Below are 13,196 nucleotides of genomic sequence, written 5' to 3' on the forward strand. Positions count from 1 at the left end.
AAAACCAGCTTGAACATCTGGAAGTTCACGGTTCAGTATTGCTGAAGCCTGGCTTGGAGAATTTTGAGCATTACTTTACTAGCGTGTGAGATGAGTGCAATTTTGCGATAGTTTGAGCATTCTTTGGCATTGCCTTTCTTTGGGATTGGAATGAAAACTGACCTTTTCCAATCCTGTGGCCACTGCTGAGTTTTCCAAATTTGCTGGCATATTGAGTGCAGCACTTTCACAGCATCAATATAATTTTATTTAAAAGATAATTTGTATAACAATGTTCATCATAATACCACTTATAAAAATAACAAGTAAACTAAAATCTAGTATTAAGGGAATGTTGAGTAATGGGTATATACATCACCAGATCAGTGGTTCTCATACTTTATAGAGTAGATAACAAACTAAGGAAGCTTTGTAAAATGTATATTCCTAGACCCTATACTTAAAAATTCTGACCTAGTAAGTTTGAGATGAGAAAAGGAAATGCATTATTTTGAACAAACAACCAGGAATAATTGTGATGGAAGGAGTCCATGAAAAGTCTACATTAAATAGAATACTACTGTGTGATTAGAAATATGATTATGAAGACTTTGTAATAACACTAAATTGTTTGATATATTATTAAGTGAAATATTTAAGATTCAAACTGTATACTCTATCTAACAACAACCACATTAAACAGACATAGAAAAAGTTATTTTAGCAATAGGATTGGAATTTTTTTTTCTTATACTCAATTTTTTGAAACACTGTCATGCTATTATAAATGACTAAGCAACATATCAAAATTTAAAACAAAGAGCCAATGAATCTCCATGGCCTTCAGATTTAAAATTCAACTCCTAAGGGCAGTACACAAGTACTCCAATTTCCAGACTTACTTCATACCCATGCTCTATAACAAACTTCTTCTAATACCCCAAATTATATATATTTTACATTTTTATACAAATTATTAAATATAGTGTTCTTTTTGCCAGAATTACCCTTCCCCAAAACTGTCAGCCTAACAAACTCCTACTCATTCAACAAGATTTAAGAATCATCTCCTCTCTGAAATTTACCCTGACTACTCTCTCCTCCAACAGATTAAAGGTATCTCCTTCTTCCTCCTGTCATTCCTGAAGAATTGTTTGAGACTTTCATTACAGCACACATTACAGTGTATTAACTCTTTGTCAATATTCAAAATGTAAAGCACATTATTATACTCTATTATTTTACAAGTACTTGTTCATAATTCTTCACCTTCTCCATTATGTCTCCAAAGTCTCTATGAAATTCAGAGTAACAGAACACTGTCACTAGCCAAAGCAAACCAACAGGAAAGACTCTGTTATACACTACACCCCCACTGGAGAGTTTACCATGCCAAAGAACATCTCAGCATAATTCCTGCAGCTCCCCCCAAACACACTCCCATTCACTCCCATGCCTTCATAATAGCAGCAAAATATTTATACAAAACAAGGATAATTTTGTAGTTTAAATTCTGTAATTTAATACAGCAGTTTTTTAGTATCTTCAAAACACTAAGAAACTATATTTAGCATATTTAGATGCTATATAAAACATTTCAAATGCAGATTAGTAACTACAGGTATCAAACAAGGATTCAAAGTGGCTGAATAGTAATTTGGTGGTAAAAGACAAAAAGAAAAGTAAAGCTTAGTGTGGAAGAATGCTAATTGAGATGCGCGGGTCAGAACTTCAAACACTTCCCCAACAATGAAACATAGGTTTTTTAAAAAATCTATATATTGAGTAAACTTACAATATGAATTTGTTTTAATAAGAAAATGGATGTAAAAGAATTTGGATCTCAAACCATATTAGACACTGAAGCTCTTATACAATTATAGTCTATATCTTTGTCATAATAAATAAAAACACCTAAGGAATACCTTCTGGAAACAGGCAAAAAATATACCATATGCTGACACCTAAGATGAGTATATAATATAACAGATATCCAATAAAAAGTTCTAGGGACTAATTTGATAGCAATAAAATAAAAAAGCCATTTCCAGCACTGGCCCTATGCTATCCTATTTCTCTTCAATCAAATCCCTTTCCCCTTCAACAGCACTAGCCTAGCCTTTTGAGAAGAAAGGATAAATGACCACATTTATCCAACCCATTCTGAAATACAGCAGTAGCCTTGTAAGAAAAAAGGATAAATGACCACCTTTATCCAACCCATTCTGAAAAAAATCCACTCCATCAACTCTGCCATTAGAGCTTCACAGCTTTAGTATTTCAGCCCGAAGTTTGTTTCCTCTTTTGGAGAAGGAAATGGTAACCCACTCCAGTATTCTTGCCTGGAGAATCCCAGGCACAGACAAGCCTGGTGGGCTGCCGTCTGCGCGATCACACAGAGTTGCACGTGACTGAAGCGACTCAGCAGCAGCAGCAGCAGTTGTTTCTTCTTTAAATAAAAATACTAAAAGAGCTTCATCTTCCTAAAAGCCTTTACAGTCAATCATACTCCAGTATGAATTGTCAGCACCCACAAATAGTTGCTGGTGGTAGGGGAAGTTTAGGAAAGACACATGGACACAGAATCCGTGAGGTGAGACGAGAAATAAACACCGACATATGCAGGAAACTAGAAATGATGAAAGCAAACTCTGTAAGCTCCAGAATTTTGAAGGTTCAATTTTTGTTCTTAATCTACTTCTCACTATGCACAGCTCATTCCAGCTCTACTCCTCACACAAAACCTGCAACCCTTGGAGAGGGACAGTTGACACAAAAACTAGAGGCAGGCTGAACTTGTGCTAATTACAGTAGAGAAGAGGCTTTCTTTCTAAAGAGAAAGAAATTTGAGCCAGAAGTGTTAGAAGAAAGGTGGTAGAGGAAACAGAAATATCAAGCAGACAGCAAGAAATAAGGCTGGCTGTTTATGTCCACAACCATCAATCAAGAGATGATCCAATTTGATGGCGACAAGTTTACTCTGATTGTTTCAGCTCAGTTAACTAGAAGTAATTAACCGCTTTAAATAAAGCTGCTCTCACAACACAACAGAACCCAAATAATTCTATAGCACAACTGAATCAAAATTCATTTTACAGATTCATAAGGATGTGCTGTTAAATAACAAAGTATTACCTATAAGAAACACTTTCAGAGATGAACTTTAGAGATTACAACAGAAGGAAATGAAGAAAATAAAATTTATCTTTTGACCATATATTCTGACTCATCCTCAAAAATCACCAAACTGCAAGCCTCACCCAGGTTTAACACAAATGTAGAAGTCACTTGCTGTCCTACTGACACAAAGGAAAACTGGACTCCTCAAGAAGAGTTCTTAGATCTGTGTTACACAAGAAAATGCACTGGGCTGTCAACTGGCATTGTGCCTTGGGCTGCCATATGGTTTACACGACCATGTCATCACATACAAGAGAAAGAACTGGCACACAGATATGTCTTCTGGGTAAACTCCTGCTTTTTCAAACATGAGATAATCTCTCACATCAAGATAAAATGAAATAACCAAAACTCATATTTCAATTAATTAAAACTATGCTGAAATATGTTTGAAATGGAAACCAAAGACACACTAAAACGCATTAAATGTTAAATAGCTTCAGATTCTGTAGGCTGAAATTAATCTTTTCTAACCCATGATTGAAGTATAGTCAGCTTCCATTTCTAGTTAAACACTCAGGAAGAATGTTCTATAATAGACTCTGAAAGAATTTTCCAAAATTACCTCAAATGTATAATGAAATAAATTATTTCAGTACACAACTGAGCTAATATAATTCTGTTTACTGTCACCTGAGAGGTTAAATTGCTAAGGTCAGTAGGCACACTACTGAATACTGTAAACTCCTGCATTAATGTCAGTGAAGACCTACTTCACTCTTCTGTGACTATAAGAAACCACTGAGATGCACTACGGATTGGGCAATGTGAAAACAGACAGGTTGAGTAGTCACCAGATGGTTGTCCTAATTCCCTGCTAACACAACATCCTCTCAGTTTTGAAGAGGGAGCTGAAAATCCTGTAGTTGAGAAAGAGGTCAATACCAAAATTCCCCCTCCTCTCTCCTTACTCCCCATCATGCAGCTGGCACTGTTCACTCAGGCAGACACAGCTCCCTGAACAGAATGGTGCAATCACTGCTTCAAACATCATTACTATCTAAAATAGATAACCCACTTGCAACTTGACTATTTTTATAGATATAACATTTTTGTGCAGTTTAACTGCTCTATTTGTGATTTATTCCATTTAACCAATACAGCTTCCCTGGAAGTGAGTATCATATATTAGAGTCTCAACAGCCTAAATAGTTGAAAATTACAATACTTCCAGGTTGCCTTCTATCTCCTTGTATCTATCACCAAAAACTTCATGAACTGAATCCTGAATCTGAGAAATTTATAAGCTGTCTGGTTTACATATCTTTGGTGACAAGATTACTTTTCTCTCAGTTCTTACTGATATACTTCTTCACATGGAGATCTTGAGAACTGGATTCCTTATGTTTCACAAGAATTTACTAACTATACATAGTATTTGACTCTTTGAGGCATTGAGAAAATTAAGTAAATTTGAGTTATTAACTAATTTTTTTACTGCTTTATCAAAATATAAGTACTTCTTAATCTAGACTAAAAAAGAAATAATCTAACACAGTTTAAATGGGACTTAATTTTTTAGATTAAAAGGTAGTTAGGCCAAAGAGTAAAATTTTTTTTTTTTTCTAAGTGTTGCTACCTCTAAGTGTTTTCTTTTTTTTTTTTTTTTAATTTTAAAATCTTTAATTCTTACATGCATTCCCAAACATGAACCCCCCTCCCACCTCCCTCCCCACAACATCTCTCTGGGTCATCCCCATGCACCAGCCCCAAGCAAGCTGCACCCTACGTCAGACATGGACTGGCGATTCAATTCTTACATGACAGTATACATGTTAGAATTCCCATTCTCCCAAATCATCCCACCCTCTCCCTCTCCCTCTGAGTCCAAAAGTCCATTATACACATCTGTGTCTTTTTTCCTGTCTTGCATACAGGGTCGTCATTGCCATCTTCCTAAATTCCATATATATGTGTTAGTATACTGTATTGGTGTTTTTCTTTCTGGCTTACTTCACTCTGTATAATTGGCTCCAGTTTCACCCATCTCATCAGAACTGATTCATATGAATTCTTTTTAATGGCTGAGTAATACTCCATTGTGTATATGTACCACAGCTTTCTTATCCATTCATCTGCTGATGGACATCTAGGTTGTTTCCATGTCCTGGCTATTATAAACAGTGCTGCGATGAACATTGGGGTACATGTGTCTCTTTCAATTCTGGCTTCCTCGGTGTGTATGCCCAGCAGTGGGATTGCTGGGTCATAAGGTAGTTCTATTTGCAATTTTTTAAGGAATCTCCACACTGTTCTCCATAGTGGCTGTACCAGTTTGCATTCCCACCAACAGTGTAGGAGGGTTCCCTTTTCTCCACACCCTCTCCAGCATTTATTGCTTGCAGATTTTTGGATCGCAGCCATTCTGACTGGTGTGAAGTGGTACCTCATTGTGGTTTTGATTTGCATTTCTCTAATAATGAGTGATGTTGAGCATCTTTTCATGTGTTTGTTAGCCATCTGTATGTCTTCTTTGGAGAAATGTCTATTTAGTTCTTTGGCCCATTTTTTGATTGGGTCGTTTATTTTTCTGGAATTGAGCTGCAGAAGTTGCTTGTATATTTTTGAGATTAGTTGTTTGTCAGTTGTTTCATTTGCTATTATTTTCTCCCATTCAGAAGGCTGTCTTTTCACCTTGCTTATATTTTCCTTTGTTGTACAGAAGCTTTTAATTTTAATTAGATCCCATTTGTTTATTTTTGCTTTTATTTCCAGAATTCTGGGAGGTGGATCATAGAGGATCCTGCTGTGATTTATGTCTGAGAGTGTTTTGCTTATGTTCTCCTCTAGGAGTTTTATAGTTTCTGATCTTACATTTAGATCTTTAATCCATTTTGAGTTTATTTTTGTGTACGGTGATAGAAAGTGATCTAGTTTCATTCTTTTACAAGTGGTTGACCAGTTTTCCCAGCACCACTTGTTAAAGAGATTGTCTTTACTCCATTGTATATTCTTGCCTCCTTTGTCAAAGATAAGGTGTCCATATGTGTGTGGATTTATCTCTGGGCTTTCTATTTTGTTCCATTGATCTATATGTCTGTCTTTGTGCCAGTACCATACAAAGAGTAAAATTTTAAAAGGCTTTGCAGCTATCTCATGAAAGATATGTTAAATAAACTGAAATTTCATACATAATATGAAGGAAGAAAAGGCGGGAAGCAATTCAATTTGAGTACTCTAATGAGCTCTGATGAGTTCAGATATTTTTTTTTAAGGATGAAAGAGGGTGTAAGAGGTAAAACTGAAAGCAAACACAGAAGTGAAGTATATACTTGCCATGGAAAAAGGCTAATGTCCTTTTCAGCTAAGTTTGAAAAAAAGGAGAGAAGAAATAGAAGTTCACTGCTATGACAGTGAATATAATCTTAATCTCTGACATATTAAAACTGTAGATGGTTTTACATCACAAGAGAATTCCCTGAAACATCTAACAAAACTAAGAATCTGGTTCTTCCCAACTTCTATTTTGCTCTTATCCCTAGTCAGAATAATTTTCAACCCAGAAAGAATAAACAATGCAAAGATTTTACCAAAGCTCCAGAAAGACTGAGATCATAAGAGGCACTTAGCCACTTCAAATGGGTTTAAGTATCCAGATTCAAAAGAATTAGAAGCAAAGGGGTAGAAAGAATTTGCAACAATACTAGGCATCATCAATGGTTCGCTATCAGAAACAAGTAGCCTAAGTTTGGTGGCATTTATAGACACACTAGGCTTCCCCGGTGGCTCAGAGGGTAAAGAATCTGCCTGCAATACAGTAGAGGTAAGTTGGATCCCTGGGTCGGGAAGATCCCTTAAGAGAAGGGAATGGCTACCCACTACATTATTCTTGCCTGGAGAATTCCATGGACAGAGGAGCCTGGTGGGCTACAGTCCATGGAGTCACAAAGTGTTGGACATGACTGAGAGACTAACACACACACACACACACACACACACACGTAGACTTACTACTACAGGGGTAGATCAAAGGAATGGAATAAACAGAACATAATGTGAATACAGAAAGGCAATCGATAAAACACCTCATAATATTCAGACACATTAGAGAGAAATAACTGGTTCTATTAAGTGGCCTCAATGCTGGTAGAAAGACCATGCATAAAGATGGTCACTTTCAAATTTATACTAATTTGAAGTTCTTTAGGAGTATATCATAGATGTTGAATACCAGTTATAGAAAACATGCTTATTAAATCTACATATGATGCAGAATAGAGACTTTAATATACTGGAAAACAGACTCAAGAGCCAAGAGAGCTAGATATATTATAAATATAGGCTAACGTAGGTAAGATTAAATATAATAGGAATAATTTAAGTTCAATCAACGCTTTCACAAGTACCAGACAGGGGAACCATGACAAGTTGACAAGTCATTGACAACCATGACAATGGCTTGACAAGTCACTGGGAAAAAAAAAAAGTTGAAGTTTTAATTGACTATCTGCTCAATGTGAGCCAAAGGCACCGTACAGCTTAGAAAATTTTGACCTGTACTAAGGCAGGTCTTAGATCAATAATAAGAAAGTAATAACTTCACTGTATCATGTTTTAAATAGCCACTATTTCATTTTCATTGCACAATACATGTTTACTCTAAAATATAGGAAAATACAGATAAGCCAAAAAATAAAGATCACTCACAATTCCACCATTCACTAAATAATCCTATTCCTTTTCCAGAGGATTTTTCCAACCTAGGCATTGAACCCTGGTCTCCTGCATTGCAGGAAGATTCTTTACTGTCTGAGCCATCAGGGAAACCCAATAACTACATTCTTGTGCTTATCATTCCAGACTTCTTAACATACAATATAAATGTTCACACACATTTATTCTTTGTTAAAGAAAAGGATCATACTAAATATGCTGCTTTGTAATTTTTTTTAATTCAAAATATATTAAGTCCCACTATATCCTACACTGGTCAAATGACAACTATTGCATTTTTTTCATTTCTGGTCACCATATTTGAAGAGTCATTGAAATTTTTGAGAATAGGAAAGAAGTATGAAAATGTTAGTTCTTAACATGCTCAGTCGCTAAGTCATGTCTCTTTTTGTGATCCTATGGACCATAGCCCACCAGGCTCCTCTGTCCATAGGATTTTCCACGCAAGAATACTGGAGTGGGTTAACATTGCCTACTCTAGGGAATCTTCCCCATCCAGGGATTGAACCCACGTCTCCTGTGACTCCTGCATTGGCACGCAGATTCTTTACCATTGAGCCACCTGAAAAGCTCCAAGTTCTTAACACCTATGCTCTATTACCATGTGGCAACTGGTTGTTAAAATCTTAGGAAAAAATAGAAGATTCATAAGAAAACAATATAGCTAAATATTAGCTGAAGAACTGCCCTGGCAAACTAAACTACTTTATACTGACCCATAAAGCCAAATTAGTACCAACTGCTGGAAATTATAGGGAGGTGAATTTTAGCTCAATAAAAGATGGATATTTTAAGTAATTAGAGCCATCAAAAAATAGAGTGGATGGATCTAGCCATTGCAGGGTTTAACAGAACTGCAATAAGTAACTGGTAAAGGATGTTATAGGTAAATTCTCTAGCTAAGAAACTGGATGAAAGGACTCCTTTGTATTTGAAGATTCTGTGATTCTACTGGAAAACTTACTATAGAAATTTACTCCTGTTGAAGGAAATGGCCACCCACTTCAGTATTCCTGCCTGGGAAATCCCGTGGACAAAGGAACCTAGCAGGCTACAGCCCATGGGCTCACAAAAGAGTCTGCCATGACTTAGCAACTAAACAATAACTAATTCACGATGATAAACATTTTTGTGTTCATTGGCAGGTGTATGTCTTCTTTGACATACTGTCTGTTTTCTTTTAAATAACTGAAAAGACAACAAGGCATTGGAACTTGAAAAAAAAAAAGAGAGAAAGAAATTTACTCCTAGTACCATGTGAAGCCAAAGTGTTAGTCACTTAGTTGTGTCAGATTCTTTGTGACCCCGTGGACTATAGCCTGCCAAGATCCTCTGTCCATGGAATTGTTCAGGAAGAATACTGGAATGGGCAGCCCTTCCCTTCTTCAGGGGATCTTCCCGAAGAAGGGATTGAATCCAGGTCTCCTGCATTGCAGGCAGAGTCTTTACCATCTGAGCCACCAGGGAAACCTAAGGCCTTTAGAAATAGTCAACAAAGTGATAAGGAATTGGAGATATTTACTCTTGAAAAGTAGGAAGAGGAGGCACTAAGACCTTAAAAGTGTTGTACACAGTGTTGAGATTAAATTTATTCTGGAAAGCCCCAAAATTTAAAACTAAAAACAAAATGTAGATGTTCAAGAATGGAAGATTTCAGCTCAAGGGAAAGGAAGGATTACTAACAAAGCTTTCTAAAATGAAAAAATAACAAACAAAAGAAATAGAGTCAAGTATTCCAGAGTTCTGTGAGAAATCACAGCACAATGATGAATACCAATGTGCTAAATGCTTTGCATTAATTTCTATACCCCATTTATACCCCTTACAATAGCTCCATATGATAGGTATTCTTACTATTTCCACTTCATAGAAGAGCACAGTGAGGCTTAGAAACATATTTACTCAAGGTCATTTTTACTTTTGCTAAAAATCACAGTGTCAACCAAACATACCTGATTCCCCATTATACAGCTACTGCTTAAAGCATCTTCAGAAAGAGTATCTACTGATTCTTCAAAGGGCAGTCATGAGTTGCTTTTTTAAGGATGTAAGGATTTTTAAATTATTATTCCTACCAAAAACGTGTTCAAATTAGACACATTGGCCATGTACTTTAAACTTCTGTAAATAAAACGGATTCAATGAATAAGACTTAAGGCAAGGTAAAGCAAATTTGAATCACAACACTTAAAATCCTTGCCATTACTAGTTATGTGATCTTGGGCAAGTTCTTAATCTTCCTATCTCTTTAGTGCATCATCTGAAAAATGAGGACCAACCTCTTAAGACTGACATAAGAACTGAATGAGATGATATATGCATTTAGCACAGGATCTGAGCCTATTATTACACAACACAAATAATAAAGTAGGGCAATGTTAAATCGCTTCAGTTGTGTCCCACTCTGTGACCCCAAGGACTATAGCTTGCCAGGCTCCTCTGTCCATGAGATTTTCCAGGCAAGAGTACTGGAGTGGGTAGCCATTTCCTCATCCAAAAGTAGGGCATGGGAGTACCAAATCTATTCCACAACTCATTCCAAAATATTTTAAAATTTTGAATTGCCTTTATGTCTGAAGGTAAAGAGATAATTTTCTATTATCTTGTAAATAAGCTTTTGATGGCAATCATCTGTGAAGTAAAATGACAACGAAATAAAGTGTGCTTTCTTAGGAATTCCATTTTATGTAAAGAATCACCCAAAGAAGATAATTTCAATTCTCATTTTCTTCAAAGGCACTATTTTAGTTGTTTATTCAATATGATATAGAAAAATGGAAGTTTAAAGGTTACTGGGTTTGATTTTGCTGTTTTACAACTTGGTTCAAACTACTCTAATGAACACGCTTTTTTAAGGTTTTTTGTTTTGTTTCCTGTATGTGTTCTCACTGTTGAGCTACTACTTCTACCTCTGACAAAACCAGCAAAACAGAAAACCTCTCATTCAAGAAATACATTATAGTCACAATTTTCATGTTATAGTTGATGTTTACCAACACTAAATAGTTGCTATTCTATTCCTGAAATTTTACATTCTCTTTTTAAAATGACACAACTAAGAAGGCATTTAAAATATGTTTAAGTTCTATCACAAAGATAAGTTTTTTAAAACACCATTCATCTCAAAGGAATCAACTGAAGTTCTCCCTGCTCTCAAAGAATTCTTTAGTGATTTTGCAAAGAAATTGATTATTTTTAGAAACCTCTCTTAGGATATCAGTTTCTAACCATAATGATATTTATCACTGATATGATAGCAAACATTTACTTCACCTGCAATTTAAAACTATACCCAAATAAACTGCTTCTGTATAAACTACCTGTGACTAAGGGCAATTACTAGATCTATAATCTGAAATTTGTACAAACTGTCTACCTGTGATTGAAAGTGAAAATTACTTAACAAGGGAATGCACACAAGGCTTATCACTTCGAAGACTTACTGAAAAAAAATGCCCCATAAATATTCATTGTTCTGAAGCGAACTATCATTCCAATAAAATGCTACTGTCAACAAGTACAGATGATCATATGTGGAGCTTTCTAAAATCCCATCAATTATTTTCCAACTAAATTCATTTCACCATAACAGGAATGTTCTCATTTACCCTATTAGCCAAGACTGTAACTAACTGCATTATCTGACCACCGCAACACATGAAAACTTATGTAAAGAACACAATGTCATCATCCAAAAGTTTGTATTAAGCACTTGTCAAGAGCAGCAAAGCAGTTTTTAAAACTGTTAAAAACCAAGAAAATCACTTGAGCTTAAAAAATTTTTACAAATAGTTAGACTTAAGAGATGTTTTAGGGTAAAGATGTAAATGATGATCCATGCCTCCAAAAACATCCAGGATAAACTGAATAGCTATGATTTTAGAAACTAAATAGCTTTCCTTGAATTTTATCTAGTGAATATTCTTCAGGCTTCCTCCCTCACAAATGATTTCACTTGCCCATCAATTCATCGTTTAAATTAAATGTTTTTTCAAATATATAAATCAATCCTGCTATTTCTAAGATACTGCTTGGTGAAAAAAAGACCTTGTTGTGTGTGTGTGTGTGCGCGTGTGTGCGTGTGTGTGTGTGTGCGTGTGTGCGTGCGTGTGTGTGTGTTTTTCCAAGCAATATTAACTCTCACCTGGAACATCTTCACATTAAAGATGTTATGTTCCATATACACTTATGTTCCATATACACTGCTATTATGTTCCATATACATCTCTGTTATGTTCCATATACACCTCTATTATGTTCCATATACACTTTCCCAATCCCAACCTGGCATTCTTCATCCTGAGATACAAGTTTTACTCAGCCATGTCCAGGTGACTGAAAGTACTGCTGGAGCTGCCTAACCTGCCTCATCAAGTTTTACACACACCCTGCACTGATGACATCTCACCAGAAGGCTCACTCTTCATTTTGTGGGATCATATCCCACAGCACAGCAAAAGCCTTCTGCAAGAGAAGGGAAGCAGCAACCAAGGGCTGTGGCTTTTGCAGGATAATGGCATGCACGCAAAAGCTTCTCTGCCAATTTCATTTAAATAGCCGAAAAGGGAACGGTGGGGCGGGGGTGGAGGGGGGGGGCGGTGAGGGTAGGAGGCTGGATTCGAAACTGAAAACATGTAATAAACATTGATGGAGAGCGGGTGAGACGCAAAAAATTCTTCCAGCAACACTAGTGCTAGTGCATGTACAAGTTCTGCACCACAGCTCACAAAAAAGTAGCTACTGACGCATTGATGGAAGGCTATTTTAAATTTACTCAAAGAATCTAAGGCATCTATCTGACAGGGAGGTTCATGCCTCATCTCCATATACACATTCTGTTTTCCCACCTAATTTAAGAATGAATCGCTGGCAGCCACCAGGTGCAATAACCGTGAGGAGGAAGGACGTATTCATCACAATGCATAGCGAGGTGTGCAAACGCGGAGCCGGTTCCGGTCCTTACCTTAGCAGACTAGACAGGGGCAGGGGTCCGGATCCACCGCCCAGGATCCCTCCTTTCCTGCCAGACAGGAGTTTCTCCACCAGAGCCACATTTCCAGTGCGAGCAGCTTCCAAGAGCTCCTGGTCCTTCCCCATAGTCTCTCAACGACTCCCTCTCAGAGTCCTTTCCCTCTTCGGGTCCTCCTCCCCGGCCACCCCCACTCCCCACAAATCCAGAGCCCTCCCCGCCCCACCCTAAGATAATACCAGAGCTCCAGCCCCTAGAGAGTCCTGCAGCCCCCAAGCCGGGAACACTACTCTCCGCTCCTCTTCGGGGCGCAGCTTTTACGAGGACCAGACCATGCCTTGGAACAGGGTCTGGCTGAGCTGGGAGCCGCGACGCGCCCCCACAGCCACTCCCC

At 37.1% G+C, this 13,196-nt stretch overlaps 1 protein-coding gene across 10 annotated transcripts in view; it reads right to left on the reverse strand.

Moving 5' to 3' along the window:
* The window catches only part of ANKS1B (ankyrin repeat and sterile alpha motif domain containing 1B), a 1,150,317-nt gene extending 1,137,338 nt beyond the window's left edge, over nucleotides 1–12,979 (reverse strand). For all 10 annotated transcript variants that reach the window (XM_013964004.2, XM_018048142.1, XM_005680487.3 and 7 more), the window contains exon 1: nucleotides 12,797–12,979. In XM_013964004.2, coding sequence (XP_013819458.1) covers nucleotides 12,797–12,930 — 134 coding nt within the window. In that variant the 5' untranslated portion in view covers nucleotides 12,931–12,979. The remainder of the gene's footprint in view (nucleotides 1–12,796) is intronic.

This window comes from Capra hircus, chromosome 5 (genome assembly GCF_001704415.2).
Source record: "Capra hircus breed San Clemente chromosome 5, ASM170441v1, whole genome shotgun sequence".
NCBI lineage: Eukaryota > Metazoa > Chordata > Mammalia > Artiodactyla > Bovidae > Capra > Capra hircus.